Source organism: Myotis lucifugus, unplaced genomic scaffold (assembly GCF_000147115.1).
Source record: "Myotis lucifugus unplaced genomic scaffold, Myoluc2.0 scaffold_163, whole genome shotgun sequence".
In the NCBI taxonomy this organism is placed as follows: domain Eukaryota; kingdom Metazoa; phylum Chordata; class Mammalia; order Chiroptera; family Vespertilionidae; genus Myotis; species Myotis lucifugus.
The window spans coordinates 1,102,799-1,120,748 of NW_005871211.1; the positions used below are offsets into that span (position 1 = coordinate 1,102,799).

General features: G+C 40.3%; 1 protein-coding gene across 7 annotated transcripts in view; it reads right to left on the reverse strand.

Annotated features, from left to right (window-relative positions):
* APP (amyloid beta precursor protein) overlaps nucleotides 1-17,950 on the reverse strand; it is a 160,694-nt gene that overhangs the window by 69,018 nt on the left and 73,726 nt on the right. For 4 of the 7 annotated variants that reach the window (XM_014461935.2, XM_014461932.2, XM_014461934.2 and 1 more), the window contains 3 exons: nucleotides 7,187-7,320; nucleotides 2,245-2,319; nucleotides 1,429-1,587 (listed from right to left, as the gene is read on the reverse strand). In XM_014461935.2, coding sequence (XP_014317421.1) covers nucleotides 1,429-1,587; nucleotides 2,245-2,319; nucleotides 7,187-7,320 — 368 coding nt within the window. Of the gene's footprint in view, nucleotides 1-1,428; nucleotides 1,588-2,244; nucleotides 2,320-7,186; nucleotides 7,321-17,122; nucleotides 17,180-17,950 lie in introns of all 7 variants that reach the window. The other 3 variants (XM_014461930.2, XM_014461929.2, XM_014461933.2) reach the window with 1 other exon arrangement.

Sequence of the window (17,950 nt, forward strand, 5' to 3'; positions counted from 1 at the left end):
GGAAAATGATTCCATATGGAACTGCGTAAGAATGAAGAGCACCAGAAATATATAGATAAATAACTATATAGATAAATACTTTTTTTCTTATTTAAAACTCTTTAAAAGATAACTGACTATTTAAAGAAAAATAATATGAAAAAAGGGTGATGACAACAGCTCAAAGACAGGAAATGGAGAATGGAAGTACTCTATTGTAAGGTTCTTGTAATACACATGAAGTGGTGTATCACTGTGAAAAGTTCAAAATATTTTCTACAGACCCTACAGCAAACACTAAAATAACAAAATAGTTATAGCTAAAAAGGCAACCAAGGGCATACAATAGAATTATAAAAGAAATATCCAATTAGTCCAAAAGGTGGCAAAAAAGAAAAAAAATAGGAAACAAAGAACAGATAGGATAAATAAAAAACAGCCAGATGACAGATTTAGGCATAACTGTACCTATAACTTCATTAAACGGTCTTCCCAATTAAAAGGCAAGACCCAATTATATGTTGCCTCTAAGAAATGCACTTCAAATGTAAAGATAAAGTACAAGGCTGAAAGAAGGATACACGGTGATAACATTAATCAAAACAAAGCTGGTGTAGCTCAATTAATACCAGACATAGTCATTTCAGAGCAAAACATAGTACTAGGCATAAAGAAGGTGTTTGATAATAATAATGGGGTGAAAGAGCACCCAACCCTGCACGTTTATGTACCTAAAAACAGCCCAAAATACACAAAGCAGAACCTGACAGCATCTCATGGAAAACAGACCAACCCACAGTTCCAGTTGGAGATTTCAGCATCCTTCACTTACTCATGGGTAGTATGGGTAGACCTAGTGTACACACACTCATGTTCAGAATATTCCTACGCCCGGAGTAACCTCTCCCACAAACCTTCAGCGAGGAAATCTATACTTGCATTGCTTGGTAAGCCTCTATGGGCATCTATCACTGAAAACCACACATAAGGCTCCTTGCTGCTCACCTCATGATGGACTAGGGAATATGGGCGCTGCGCTGAGCAGGAAATTCTAGTTCTGGTTTCTTTTCTTCCGCTAAAAATCTTGTAACTCAGCCAGATCTCAACTTTTCTTGACCTCAGTGACATCACATCTGATGAGGGGGCTGGGCTAGGTTTCTGGTTCCCCGATTGCATCTCTACCATGAGAGGTCACCATGCCTGGGATGTCAACTCAAGCCAGGCCGTGCACTCTGAGCCCCTTGGAGGCCTGTCTGTGGGAAAACGTGTTTGCGGTGATGACAGCCCTGCAGAGGCAGCTGCCCTGTGACCCTTTAACCTTCAACATGGAATGAATGAACTCAGGGCAAACCTCTAACCAGTGGTGCTCATGGCATTTCTCCAGAACTCTTTCTCGTGGCCTTGCGTGTCCAGAGCCGGGGGCCTCTGCCTGCTGGGAGGGGGACCTACCCGCGGGGGCACGGCCTGCAGCGCGGTGATGTAGTTCTCCAGGGCCAGGCGGCGGCGGTCGTTGAGCATGGCTTCCACTCGGGCCATGTGTGTCTCCACCAACTGCTGCCTCTCGTTGGCGGCTTCCTGCTCCAGAGACTCCACCTTCTCCTGGAAATGCTGCCGTCCAAACACATGCACATGTCAATCGGGAACTGAACAAGTTGCATGGGGCAGCAAGTTTGAAATTTGTTTAAACGGACATCAAATTTCACTTCATTCAAAGATTTCATCATCATTCCCAACTTACACTTCTCATTATAAATCATTATTTTATGTGGCCCCTGAAGACTGATTCGACTAATGAAAATGTAGGATAAGTTTATGTATTCTTGAAACTCTACATTACATTGCATATCAAAAAAATATTCCTCTCTTAGAGTATTTTAATTTAAGGAAATGACCATGATAATCTCTCATTTACTTAAGGTAATTTTGAGAGGGGCTATAGTTAAAAATTCTAATTACATATTTTTTTTTTTTTTGCCAGGGGAAGAAGCAGCAGAAGATTATGGCAACCAAGAAGATATATTATTGATTAAAAAGTAGACCGCAAATAACAATGTGAGTTTTATGGAAATGAATTATAACTTGAGCTAATTGGGAGCAAATATAAGGCAGAGTTTAAGCAACTCAATTACTAGACAATGATGAGCAGTAATCCAAGTTGATGAGAATATGAACAATCACAAATGAGGTTCCAGCAGACGATGGGAAACATGAATGGGGGAGGGGGTTGCTGGCATGCACCTCTTATGAGAATGGGCTCAGTTTTACCTGGATAACTGCTTTCTTATCAGCTTTAGGCAAGTTCTTTGCTTGATGTTCTGCCTCTTCCCATTCTCTCATGACCTACAAAATAAGAAAACATTTAAATTTAAAGTCAGTTCTTTTGTCAAAGACAGATTTAATGAGATAGATTATGTTTTTCTCCTATATTTGACATTGTACATAATTACCCCATTCCAGTTTTACCTCATTAATATTTGACCTCCCACTAAGATGTAAATCTATCCTGTTAGTACAATGATCATAAATATTCAAATTTATTGCAGCAATATGGCCCTTTGAAACAAAGGTGGTCTTTTTTTTTCTTTTCCCGAGAAAATGCTGAAGGTCATTTTACTTGATGTGCACAAATGTCGACGATTCATAAAAGGCGTCTATTTTCTGAACAATGCTTTCTAACACTAAATTGAACACATTGGTTTTAGTCTTTTGGGAAAGCAAGTTACAAAATTTCAAACAGTAGATGTGTGTGTGTGGGGAAGCACATATAACATTTTATGCTGTAGACATACTGTGAACACAGCACCAAAAACATAGTACATACTGGAGGGAGAAAAAGACTTTAGGAAAAACACTTCTGTTGTCAGAAACCCTGAGATCCAACCCAGGGTAATTAGGGCCCTTTGCTTGCCAACCCACACTATAAACAGCCCTAGATCCCTCTAGAAATTCTCAGAAGTACACATTATAATGTTCTAAATGCAGCAAACAGTATTCTTGGCAAGTAATGCTAATTTAATGACCAGGCTCATCTGTTTTGTAGAAAAACGAAGTCTCCTCTCTCATCCTTGATGTTCACCTAGGATTTCCCTGAGACAAGTTCACTCACTGATGTGAATGTAGCACAAGTCTGCAGCTGTGCAAATTGTTGGAAGAAAACAGGTTGAGATTCTTACCACCTACGGCTGCCTTTTCCTTTTCAAGTGTACTACTTGCTGTCCATTGGCCTGGTGTTTTTGGTTTTTGTTTTGTTTTGTTTTAAAATGCAACTCCTACCTGAGCTAGGTAAAATGAGAACAGAAAGATCAAGAAAGCAAAATTCTGGTTTGTTAACAGATGTTTACTGGCAAACTCTGTGGACTTCCAAACCAGGAGACAACTTGATTTTTTTATTTATAGGTATTTATCCCTAAGGAATTGATTTTTCCGATGACCTTCAAGATCACAAAAAAAGGGGAGGCTTGGAATAACTATGAGGTAATAAATAACTATGAGGTAACACTACATCAAATCACAAGTGAGTTTTTAATTAGATACTTATTGTGTATTAGCATTGATTTGTTGAATAAGATACAAGACAAGTGCCCCCATGTTGTTTTCATGAAATTATGGACAGAATAGAATGGGATGTATGCTCTACTACACTTGACAAGCATATTAAAAATGACCTAAAGAGTTCGCAGCAAAATTGGGGAAAATGATCCATTGCTATGAAAAAGAACAGAACATGGAAGAACAGAAACATATTGTCCCAGATGCTTTGGTGTCTCCAAGAATTAATGAAGGGCACCTGCGGGGAGGGGCTAGGGAAGACTGCTTTTGCTTTTATGGATGAGATAAGCCTTGCATTGCAAATATTTCAATTTCCTGCTTCAAGAATGTTCTCAGTAGCGGTACTCTACCATGAATTCTTCAGGCAGGAATCTCAAAATTAGTTAGAGAGAGAAGTCAAATGTTTCACTGGAAGGTGAGAAACTTATTTCCCAAATTAAATTTGCACAATCTCACCTTGTATATTCAGAACTTTCATTTCGAGCAAAGAAATCATGAAATAATTAAGGAGACTTATTTAGCTAATAAATTGAAAATAAGCATTTCTAGAGAAGTAAAATTTTGATTTTCAGATAAATTTAATCATATCCTACACCCTCGGAAAGAAAACAATTCACCTATAACATCACATTAGGTCTACTACTATAACATTACTGCTGACCTGCTAAATATCAGATCCAGTACTTAGTGCTTTACAAAATCTATCTCATTTAATTGATTCTCACAACAGCCTGTGAGATTATGCATGGCCACCCTTATTTTTGAAACAGGTTGTTACCCACTCAAGGTTATGCAGGAAAAAAAGGAAAAGGAAGGATATAAACCAAGATCTGTGTGGCTCTAAATACCATGCTTTTGTACCCTGTGGCCCTACAGGCAACGTTCTAAAATGGCAATTCTAGCAGATGAGATCATTTTATTTATATTTGGTGACATGAGGAAGGGTCATTCCTAGATGATGATGCTTATCTTAAAAATAATACATTTAGAGAAAGGTCAACTTTCATTTTAAAGAACTTCTTTTTAAGGATACATTGACACTGATAAATTCATAAGTAATAAAAGAACTTATAAGTCATTCAGCATCTTATAGTTGATAGATTCTATTCATAACATATGGCAACAGAAATCTATAATTTTAGAGTTATCATGAACCACAACAAAAAACTGAAATGCCAAAATAACCCAAATCCTCTGTATCTGTAAGAAAACAACAAAAACTACAATAAGAATTAATTTAAAGAACTACTTTTTAAAAAATAAGAAATGTTCAGGATCCAGCCTTTGAGGCTGTGGCCAATCTTCTTATGAAGCAATTTCCCACTGCATGGGAAAAGTACTAGCTTCATCTGGATTTATGGATCTTCAAATACTGGCAGTTTCATGCAGAGAAATGACAACTAATACCAAGAGATTTAAGAGGCAGGCAAGCTCAGAGTCAAACTGTCCCCAGAATTCAGTGGCACAGATCACAAAGATAAATGTTGATCTCAGGCATATCACTTTCCTGTGACCAGCTGGATCTGGCTGGCTGCATTCTCTGCTGTAGTATAACATCTCTCGCATTATCTCAGGTATAGCTAATGGCTAAAAGATGAAGAAAATCTATTAAAACGTAGACAAACTAAGTCATGTGTTAAATAGATGTGCTGAAACAAAATTAAGTTCATATTCTGGGAGAGATTGATAATATCTAAAAATTGGGGAGCATTTGAAATCAATTCTCTTAATAGGCTCTAAATGATCAAGATACATTGGGGAAAATAACTCAGGATTTGTATTAGGAAAAAAAGACTAAGTAAGGTCAAGAAAAGAAACACGAGGTTAGTAAGGTGACATAAACTTATAGGGACTAAAAGTTTACAATCCAGCTGGAGAGATAAGACACACACACACACACACACACATATGTATATAAAATAATCACTAATAAAATTGGGGATCAAATATGTCCAGCTGAATGAAAAATAAGAGCAATGACTGCTGGTCCCTTTGTGAGGATTATGTGGGGTGTAAGGAGTGGGTGAGACTTATAACGTGAGAAGCAGTAGAAGGGCATTTCCAGAGGAACTGAGTGCAGAGAGCGACGGGAAGGCCAAGATGAGCTGAGCACGTGCAGAGCAGAGGCCAACAGCAGTTTCCTGCTGCCTGTATGAGGATGGCAGCAGTTGGGGGCGGAAGAAAAAGTAGGAAATCTGGAGTTGGGGAGCAGGGGGTTGGGGTGTGAGAATAGGCACTGGAAATGCCAAGCTGAGCATTCAGTATTTATTCTTGTTATTTTTCTTTTCTTTTGTCCCAGATGTGACTTTTGAGGGCAGTGGAAAGCCCCTGGAAGCTTCATAAACAAGAAGTGAGAGAGTTTAACTTTAAGGGACATCAGCTCAGCGGCTGTAAGTACGACTTATAGTCATCCTTGCTATTGTAACAGAGATTACTTATCAACTTGTGTCTTTCCTAAAGAAAGATCCCATTTTTCAAAAGAACTGGTTTCAGATGAAACATCACTATTCCAGTATAGCTAGCTTTGTAGTTCCACTTGCATTTGAGTTTTCATTAAGAACTGCATTGTATTCCAGAGCCCAAGTATTGCGATTATGCACCCTCCTCCCCATCCCCACCCCTACCCCCAATGTTATTATTCTAAGTAGTTCAGGTATTGTGGTCACTCTCTTAAAAAAAAAGGAATTGTGTTGTGCCTTTCCAGATACATTAGTAGTTCTATGTTTTACAACGTAGGTTCTATTGTGATTCAGGTATGGTGAGGCCAACACATCAGGAGACGACTGCCAGTGACAAGATAGCTTCTTGCTCAGTTTTCAATGTGGCACATGGGAAGCACCAGAGTCGGTCCGGAGGTAGAGAGTGAGAAGGAAACACGGATAAGAACCTTTATGTGGTTTCGGAGGGAAGGAATGAGGGAGGCGGGGTAAAATGGCTAAGTAGACTTAGGATGGACTAGTTTGGATTTTGAGGGAAAGATGTGTTTGCAGGCCAGTCATTTGCTACCTCTAAGAGTTGGGTTGCCCTGGGAGGGGCAGTCTCCCCAGGGTTAGTTAGGTCCCAGATAGCAAGTCATTGGGAAAGACAGAAAATAAAAAGGCAGGACTACTATAGTCTACTAATAACCTATGTTGATCTTAAAAATATATATGTGGGACTAGATGAAATGGTTATTATGCTTCACTTTAGTTTTAAGTTTTTATGGTTTTATGAATGAGTTTTGTAAGTAATGATTGGTCCAATGATATAATCATCAGGTATTTGATACAAAAATATTCTTCAACACTAACTAAAGAATGTTTTAAGGATTTTAAGTTACAACATGATGGTTACAGGTACTATATATACACAGAGTAATAAAACCATCGAGAATGTAGTAGACATATTTAATTTCTGCTTACACAATCCTATGATACTTACTATACCTGGATCTTTACTAGGTGAAATGATCAGGAGGATAAAACCCTCCCCTCCAAATCAATACCTTATAGGAAACATTGAAAATTAGACTTTAAATCTTTAAGAATCTGGATTAAATAAGACTCCTACCCACCCCTAGATATTTATTGGCCACTGAGCTCCCGTGGAGATTCTGAGGCAGAGGCCAGACCAGATTTCCCAGAATTGTAGGGCTAAAGCACGAAAAGAGTCACATTACCTGGGACATCCTCTCTCGGTGCTTGGCCTCCAGCCTCTCTTTGGCTTTCTGGAAGTGGGCATGTTCATTCTCATCTCCAGGTGTCTCCAGGTACTTGTCCACGGCGTCAGGGGTGCTGGCTGCGGTGGTAGGAACTGCAAATGGAAGGGAAGGAGGTTTGAGAAGAGAAGCAGAATATCCGATCGTTTCCAAGAAAGCCCTATTTTCCATTATTCCAGAACAAAGAGTTTAGTACAGAAGCACACACACGATGTTAATGCTGCTGAAGAAAATACCATGAGACACTCCCCAGCACAGCAAGATGTGTGTCACCCCTCCCAAGACTCAGGTGAAGGAAAATCTTGAAAATTGTCCGTTTTGTGATTATAAGTATTATGTTTCACACTCTTTGCAAAACAACAGGCATAGAGCAAAACAGTTGGTGTTTAACACAGACATGTTGTCCTAAATTCCTATGCTTAGCGAAATTAACTTTTGTAACCTTGAAAGTAAACAACGGTATCCATCAATTAAGATCCCTACAAAACCCGAAGACATCTCAAAATTAGCCCATTGTAGAATAATTGCACCTCAGAGCAAAGGCAAATCCCACAACTGTGTATTTTAGATAGCTAGATTACAAGCCATCTTTTGTGAGAAAATATTTTAAACATTATTTTTTAAAAAAGCCTCAAAAAGTCAATAAAGGCATTTTTGAAATCACAAAAAGACCTTTCCACTTGCACAAATGAGAACAAGTTCAAGTTCTTTTGGCATACTACACTATGGCAGAATGACAAATTTAGGCAAGTCACATTTTATATTTTGAATAAATAAAAATGTTTGGGAGTCATAGTCCCTGATCAGGATAGCCATAGGCTGTGTGTCAACCATCCATGGCACCCTCTTTGGAAAAGTGGAATTATAATAGTTACCATATGAGTAGAAAAGTTCTCCAACTCCTGTGTTAGTTGAACTACAACTTTATAATAGTAAGGATAAAAAATTTATCAAGAATGAGCATGTGCAGTACATTGAACAAAATTACAAATATTTCAAGTATTAAACCTTTTTTAAGCACATGGAAATAAACACAAAGCCTGCGTTACGTATTTATTCCATTTGATCAAGAAATACATCTCTTTCGGTAAATCCTTGGTAACGACCTCTGTCCCTTCAGCTGAGGACTTTAAAGGAAAGCAGTCTCTCTTTTAATCCTTAATTCAAACGGGTAAGCCACTGATGCTAACCACGCATCTCAGCTAGTGTGAGTGAAGTCTTCCTGTATTCACGGCAACCAGCCAACCAGATCCCTATCCAGCCAAGGACTGAGGAAGGATGACACCTCTTGATATTTCAAAATGAATTTAGTATTTCATTACCACTACCCTGCAGCTGCTGAGGGGGAAGGAGAGAACATTTTAAGGAGGAGTTTGTGCAGAGAGCTCAGCTCATCTTCTGTTTCTCGAATATTCCTACATTCAAAAGACACTGTCATACCAGGACTGGCTGCCACCGTGTGAAGTCCATGGTGGACCAGAGACAGCACACCCAGGGTGGTGACAGGAGCTGGAACACCTGTGCCTCGTCCCCACCCTTTCAAGGTGCTTCCTTTGGTTGCTTGAACCACATAGGAAGGGAAAACAAACGGGCTTTAGGAGGGCTTATTTTTGTGTTGCTTTTTCAACTTCCACAAAGCAGTAAGTACTGTCCAGACACCTCTGAGGTTCCCTAGGTACTGTGATTTGGGCCAGATTTCCACGTTGGCCAGATCATAAAGCCTCCATTCATTAGTGAATACCGTGCCAGACACTCGACACATGTTCTCACTTAATATGTGGGGAGAAGAAAAAATTACCCTGCTACATATATCGCACAGAGGGGAAATACTATCATTTAACACATTCACTCACATCCCCAAACACAGACAAATAAGTCTGAATTTAGGATTAGGAAAACCATGAAAAGGCTCTAAAGTTAATATTTAGAGTAGTAAAGGGCTAATCCATTGACTTGCCGAGGGCACTGGAAAGGGTTTGTTTTGGTTAAAGAATAATATGAATTGGCCCAAAATACCCTTTGTTATGACATCTGTCGGCTGTCCCCCCCCCCCCCCCAATGCTTCCTGGTAAATGACCTCTAACAAGCATTCAGCAGCAGGATTCTGGAACAGGGGGCAAGTGAAAGATCCCATAGACCTTGAATGTGAACAATCTTCCAGCCTCCAGCCCCTGCTCAAACATGTTCATTCATAACTTCTGCAAGCAAGCTTGCTGGGTCGAGTCACCTTTCCAAAGAAAACTAGACTTGAAACTCAGTGTTAAGCATTTTCTAGGTTGAGACCTCTAGCTGCCAAATCCTTAGGAGCACTCCCACCATCATATGCATGTGATTTTCACTTTCAGGTGACCTTCATATCAATTTTCTTAGTCTCTTAGCAGCCTGGCAGAACATGGCAGGGTGTACACTTTGAGCATGGGTGTCTATACGTAATACCACATGAAAAAAATACAACAGAAAAGCAGTTCCAGCTCCCAGCACATTACTGCCTCAAGGTCATTCAGCTTCCAAATCTCAGTGGAATTGTGAATGAGAAAGGCTTTTGATCTAAGCCTCAACCCTTTTTCTTTTTGCAACCCTGGGCGGTCGGAGGTTATCTGAGAAGCTGAGACAGTAGCCAGGATGTTGACTATGCTGCCTTGAGAGTGCTTGCTCATTCCTTTATTCCTCCAGGTAATATTACGGCTTCTACTTTATGTGAGGCAGGTAGATGGCAGAGACCAACGAACAAACAAAGACCCTTGTCCTTGTGGAATTATGTTCTAGTCACTAGAATCTAGTGAGAGAAACAATCACCTCAAAAAATAGTAATTCACATTGTTAAAATGTGATTTGCATTATGGAGAGAAAAGTAGAGGTGGAGGAAGGGGGTGGGGGAGGGGAGAGACCACAGCAGTAAGGAGGTGGCCAGGCTGGGCTAACTGAGAAGATGACGTTTGTAAAAGAAGCCAACCCCCCACCCTTCAGGTACCTGCTGTAAGAACAGGGCAGGCAGGTGAAGAATCTAGCACAAAGGCCCTAAGAGGTGAGAGTGCCTGGAAAATTCCAGGGCCAGCAGGGTCAGTGTGGCACGAGCTGGAGAGAGAGTAGTGAGAGAGGCAGAATAGAAACGGGGGACAAGAGCCAACATGGGTTGTTTCAAGGAGGGAAAATGTGATGTGATGTGTTTTAAAGGATCCCTCTGGCCCAGCTGGTGTGGCTCAGTGGTTGAGCTTCGACCCATGAACCAAGAGGTCCCCAGTTCAATTCCTGGTCAGGGCACATGCCTGATTGTGGGCTTGATCCCCAGTAGGGGGGTGTGTAGGAGGCAGCTGATTGATGTGTCATTGATGTTTCCATCCCTCTCTCCCTCTCTCCTCCTCTCTCTCTAAAAAACAAAAAACATATTGAAAGGATCACTCTGCTAAGGGACTAAGCAGCAGGAAGATCTTTAAAGAGTAAAAGACAAAAAGGAGGGTGGCTTGGAAAAGGAGGGGGGGGGAAGGTGAGGTGGTGAGGGTCTCATTGCAGGTCCCTCCCCCCACCCCCACCCTCAACACACACAGATGACAAGGATCGGATTCACTTCTCTCACCACACAGCACTGTTACCTAAACCATAGGTAACCAGGTGCTAAGAAAGATACTGCTTTCACCTGTGGGTGAGGGTTCATTTCAGTTTTACAAATGATGCACCAAGGTTTGTCACAACACTTCCACCTCACACTGCTATCTCCCCCGAGGACCTGCAGAGCTCTCCTTTTTGGGGGGAGGGGGGAGCTGAGGAGGAGCAGGTTTGCTTTCCGTTTATTAATGAAGCCTGGCGCTGTACCCAATGTGCCTGCCACAAAACACACCGTCATCATTGGGGACATAGATGCCAAGGAAACATTTCCGTCCCTGAGTCTCCCCTGAGAAAACTTTAATTATAAGGAAGGGTTACTCCAAAACAAGGTGAAAACGGGTGTCTGCAGAACGCGGTAGGGATCACCCTCATTATCTGTTGGCAGGACTTCTGTGTCAGACACATCATCGAATTTCAGTTTCCATGCACCAAATACCCATTTAATGTATTTTTCTTTCTTAGAAATATGTTTTTATAGACTTCAGAGAGGAAAGATAAGGAAGAGAGAGAAACATCAATGATGAGAGAGAATTATCGATCGGCTGCCTCCTGCACGCCCCCTAGTGGGGATCAAACCCAAAGCCTGGCATGTGCCCTGACAGGGAATTGAACCTTGACCTTCTGGTTCATAGGTCGATGCTCAACCACTCAAATACTCATTTTAGTTCTGATTTTGTAATCACTGCATTGTACTTCGTTTCATATTCATACTCAAGACAGCAAGAATATGGAGTCCAAAACAAGCAACATCATGAAAAATTGCCCCAATCATTCTGATATTTGTGTGTTTCCTCAATCTCTAGGGTGACATATAAATGTATAATCATCATGGGCTCAGGATACAAAAAGAGGAATAATCCCACCCTCAAGCTGTGACCACCCACACCAGGCCACAAGGCGAATATTCCCCTTAAACAGAGGCCCATAATGGCATCTAGTCAATATACTAACATTCCAGGGGTCCTCAAACTTTTTAAACAGGGGGCCAGACCGTTGGAGGGCCGAACTATAGTTTAAAAAAAAACTATGAACAAATTCCTATGCACACTGCACATATCTTATTTTGAAGTAAAAAAACAAAACGGGAACAAATACAATATTTGTATTTGCATGTGGCCCGCGGGCCGTAGTTTGAGGACCCCTGCTTAGACGCTAGCAGGAAAATTTGATTAGTTTCCTTTTGCTGGTGGAGAGGCAATGCATTACCTCGATAGCATTGACAATAGAAAATGAAAGTAAATGAAGACCCATATAAGTCATTGCCTTATCACCGAAAATGCTATTTTATACAGAGCTGGCAATACTGTCACTTGAAATGGCTGTAATTTATATGAGAGGGGGCTATGGGGATAATTTATATGGGGGTGAAATGTAAACCTATAGAGAACGATTTTACGTGAAAATGTAATCTGAAAGCACGGCAGGGCTTTGCAGACTGCCACCTCAACTTTCTTTTTTTAAAAAAGGGCTCCATTTCTCTAATTCCAAAACAGCTACAATCCCCAACACAGGCGGAACTCAAATATCTATCACCGCCTCCCAGTCCGAGCTGGAGGAAGCATTTATAACATGAAAATAGTTTGTGATCCTTAAATGTGGTGGACACTCTCTTTAAAAAAAAAAAAAAAGAACAAAGGCTCTTTCCCTGATATGCCTTTGTATCATTATTTTATAGTCTGTGCGATCATGGTTGGCAGACCATCAATGCATCATGTGGACACAAGATAATAAAAATGTAATCTATGCCGTGTTTACTCTACGCTAGCCAAGCTACATTTCTTTTTTATGTCTTATGGACACGGACTGACGTGGGAATTTTGTCAACTATGTGAAAGCAGCGTGAAAGGATGAATGCTGGTGCTATTTTTATTAATATCTACATCCTACTTAACACAGTGCACCAAAATGGAAAAGAACCCTGAGGTCTAAACCTAAAACATATCTATGAAGCCATAGTGATAATAAGTGATAATAACTGGCATCTACCCTCGGCTATTGCTTTTTCATCAATTTGTTGGAAGCAATTTTCAACTTCATTATGGCAGATCATAAAGGGGTGACCTGTCACAGTTGCTCAACACTCAGATGAGTTCAAAAAGTCAAAATCCTCAATATTGTCCACTTTCCTAGAAACTACAGTAGGAAAAGCCAGACGGAACTGCTAACCTCTGTGGAGGTCTTAAAGGATGAAGCCAGTTTCATTTTATTCCAGCCTTCCACAGCAAGCATTCCCTCCCCGTGTATATTTTACTTTATGTTGTTATTTAACCCCATCACATACTTGGGTCTCATGGCACCAATGAAACTGTCACATTATTAAAACAGGGTATTTGGTTTACTTTGTCGGCGTCCCTTACACCACCAAACTCATCACCAGCACATCCTGGGCTCAAAAGTAGCAGCTTTATTAAACCAGAGGTTGGCCTGCTGGTCTCTTTCTAAGTAATGTTTTATTGGACACAGCCGTATCTATTCATTTAGCCTTTGTCTGTGGCTGCTTTCATGCTACAACTACTGAGTTGAGCACTTGTAACAGAGACCATATGGCCCACAAAAGACTAAAATATTGACTCTCTGGCCTTTTAGAGAAAAATTTTGCCAACACTTTATTAAACTGCTTACTCTTCTCTGCAAATAGCTAAAGAATAGAGCACATATATGATGAACATTTTTTTTTACTGTTCTGAGTAAATGAGCTTTTTGTTTTTCTTCTTTTTAAATGCTGGTTTGCAGAGCAAATCAATTATTTTCAACGTTAGGGTTTCTCACCACGGTAGCTCAGAGGAAAGGGCCATTCTTTTGATCCTGATCATTTCTGGATACCAAAGATGTAGCTTCTCATACTCATTAATCTAATAGGTGTTATTGGCACTGATGTGTCATATAATTTAATGCACCGTCACGTCTTTTAATGCTAGTAATTGTTTTTAATAATGCTTGGCAGTTTTATGAAAATGTCACAGTTCCGTTAGAATTAGGGAATGTGGTAACGGAAACTAACAGTTGCTATTTTGCAATCGGAAGAACAAGTACGTCGCGGTGAAGAACAATGGTTCAAGTCTGGCCAAAGACTAAATGGCCCTGGCGTTATGACAGGACAACTCTGCTAGGGTGGCACATTCCATTCAAAGGCCACACAGTGAGTTATCTACAGTTTGCAAATTGTGAGCTTCTGAGGCAACAACCTTAGAACTGGGGATGGTGGTTTGGCCTGATTTGATATGTTCTCTGGAAGAGGACTAGTCCATTCTATCTGGGCCATGTGGATGGGAGTAGACATCAATTGTTTCCCCTTCCCCAGTCCCGCATGAGGCCAGATCTGCACCTGTACAGAGACCCTATGGTCATGAACATGCAAATAACAAGCTACGTGGCATCTCTACAGACGGTCGTTCTCTAGTATATGCAGGGATTCTGTGAAACAAGGAAGACATGAAACTTCTACCTTAACTTACAAATACTGAGAGCTATGATAGTGGTCTCACAAATTCAATTTCATAAACATCTATTGAGAACTGGAGGCTCCCAACATTCTAACACTTCAACATGCCTTAAGTGTACGGAGAACACACATATTTACATCAGCCTTGTCATATCTCTGAATCAGGTGTGGGCATACTACCAGCCTCAGCAGAGGGTCTCACCTGGGGGTGATTTCAACCCCCACCCCTAAGGGCACATTTGGCAAAGTCTAGAGATAAATTTTAGTTATTGCAGCTAGGACGGTGTTACTGGCATCTCATAGATAGAGGCCAGGATGCTGCTCAACATCCTCCATGCACCTACAACACGGAATTATCCAACCCAAAGTGTCAAGGGTGTTGAGGCTGAGACCTTGCTTTAGGTGTTGTTTCTACCACAACTCACCGCAAGGAAAGGAGCAACATGGGTCATCTGTCATTCTCTTTAGTCAGACCCCTTGGTGTGGTCAGCTGACTAAAAATTGGCCTGATGCTCTTTGTGAGATTAAATGCCATTAAGGAGTCAGTTTGTGAAAAAATACTACAAGCAAAAGATCATAACTAATTCATAAATATTGATGCAGTAGGGCTACTGTTCACATACATTGCATTGGCCAGATTGAAGGCGAAACTTTTGCATTGTCCTAAACCCAAATGGGCAGACAAAAAAGTAATGTCAGACACAATTCGGGCCTCACAGGTTCTTTCTCCCAAATGGGGAAGGGGCTTGTAAAAGGATCCAAATGCATATACAGTATATGAGTAAAATGAAAGCTCTTAGCCTCACACCTCTACGCTTTCTATCAGTAATTTAGATTCTTCCCTATGATAAAGCCCCAAATTCAGTGTCCCTTAACATTGGAATGTTCAAAAATGTTTTATATGACAAAGATTTGAAATGTAGAAATACCTAATTATAATAAGTCCTGACAGGGAAATTACTGTATTTATAACACAGACCATCACACATTTTCTCTAATATGTGCAATCTTATATCGGTTTAACCGGAGAGCCTTTTCTATCTCATTTCACATTTATTATTTGACTAGCAGCAACTCAGACTGAGAAACCCGTAAATCCAACCACCTTCGTGAAAAGAGATACCCTCCAAGTAGGTTGGTTACGGAGCTCTTGGTTGGGGAAGGAGCCAAGTGCAAGCCCAAATCAAAGGGGCTTGTCCACTTTTCTAGTTCTGGCTCATTTTCTCCAACTCCAGTCTGCTGTCTGCGTTTGACCTCCAGATGACCATGACTTTTTCAATTCAAATGTGCAGCTTTGCTATAAATAAGATAGTATAGCTGTGCAGGCTATAAATAACTAGAAATTATATGCTTTCCCCAGTCTGTTTATACTAACACTGCAAAACCCTTCACTTGCTGTGACTGAATGGCCTCTGTAGGTAGATTAAGAAAATATAACGGCAAAAATCACACTTCACCCTCCTAGAATGGAAAAGAGTCAGGATCCCAAACACATTACAAATAGATGGAGAAAGTTACTGGGATGGAGAAAATTATATAAAAAAAGTTCGTGTCTGTTTGGAAGAGTTGAGGACACAGGTACTTCAAGAAAATAAATTTATTAAGTAATAATGTTCATTTCCATTACCTAATGAAAGTGGGAAAATAATAAAATTATTTTGTACGCTAAAGTGATATAAAATAAAACAAAGTAAAAATAATTGTTTTGTAGAAGGGTTGAAAGATATTTAATTCATTGAGGCACGCTATATTCATGGCATTTATGAAAAATGTTTTTAATATTTTCCATCCACTTTCTACTATCTACTGTATTCTTAAAATGTGCTTCTGAACCTCAAATATTATTTTCTAATATAGAAAACAATGTCAGAACCAAATAGTTGGCCATTTGGAGCATGGGGCACAGACATAATATCATTTAGCTTTCGACCTGGTCCTGCCATTTTGATGGCTGGGGAAAAGTCACTAAACTCTTAAAGCCTCATTTTCTCCTGTGCACAAAGGAAATGAGGAAAATGCCCACAGTGTTCCTCAGAAGAATAAATGGTCCATGAAAATGCCACACAGATCAATGTATTATCAATCTTACATGTAATATATATATTTCCCCCTACTCTTTCTATGTCTACTCACTTCTAATACTCTTAGAAAGGATGCTTTTTCACAATAGGAAATATGTTTACTGTGGTAGTAAAAACCACACTCTCTAAAGTTATACATAATTTGAGTGCATTTGAATCTTATGAAGGCCAGTAAAAAACTTTTCGGCTAACATCTTTTGTAAATTACATAATTCTTCAACTATAATTTTTTCTTTTTTAAAAAAGATAATTGTTTTAATCGATGTTGAGACTAGATTTTTTTTCAGGATAATATAGAAAAATGCTAATTTTCTGTTGATTACCAGAGGGAGAGGGGGTGGGGTGAGGTATACGCACCAGTACCTGTAGTTAGTACAATGCATGCGCATTGCATATTGTTTCATGGGAAACAAGTCACTTATAAACATAGCTAAACCATGGCACCTGTGAGCTTTAAGAAACAAAACAGTGATGCCAAATAAAACACAATAGCAGTGTTGTATATACAGTATTTTATAGAACTATACTAACTAAAAAGGAACCTGATCGGAAATAGAAGCAGCTTAGTCAAGGCCCTTAGCCGGACAGCTGAAGTTATCTGGCAAAATCAGACATCACTTCAAGCAAGACAATGAAAATAGACATTTTATTCAAAGACAGGAAGGTGTTCAAGAAACACAGAACCATGCAAAGAAGGTGACGATACTGGACTTAAAACCAGCCATGCAATGTACTCCTCCCCTCCTTCCCCTCAAGTGAATTACAACGTACGTTTAACAGGATCTCGGGGAAGAGGCTCCTGGGTAGTCTTGAGTAAACTTTGGGACACTATGGAGAAAATAAAAGAACATAACTAAAAACAAAAATAGAAACATGGGAATGAAGGCTGAAACTCACTCACATGATTCCACTAACCAAAGGAAAAATCAAAAACAAAGTCACAGAATTAAAAACAAAAACTAAACAAATATCCTGAGTTTTGGCCCCAGCATGGACCCAGAGTCAACAGATATGTTTACACAATCACATCTTGGAATCCTGGGTACTTTGTCTCTGATAGTACATCCAAGTCCCCTGTTGAAGGGTGATCCCTGACTCCCATTCTCCCTTAGCGCCCAGCATCACCAGTTCCCTTCCACCCATTCTCCATGGCATCTCTATCGTTTCGTCTGTTCACAGGGCGGCCTCCAGCTCTCAGCTCTCGGCTCGGGCTATTTGTTGAGGCTTCACTCTTCACTTATTCGTCCACCTTTCTAACTGACCCTCAGCCTCTCACGTTTACTTTCTTGATAAATTATTCTGTAACCCACTTCCCTTGAAACTGAGCACTGCCTGGCTTATCCATTACATCTCTGTTGGGGGCATGAACCTTTTGTAAATCTCAGCAAAATGAGTGCCATCCAGGGCGCCTCCAGAGGCTCCATCTGAACTCTGGTGCTCGCTGGCTGCTCATGGTCTGAATCAAACCAAACTGATCAAATGGAGAGGGTATGTGTAGGGGCTGCCATAGGGTTTGCTGCTGCTGGTGTGTGTGTGTGTGTGTGTGTGTGTGTGTGTGTTTGGGGGAGGGGGGTGGAATTAGTGTTTCTAACTCTTGAG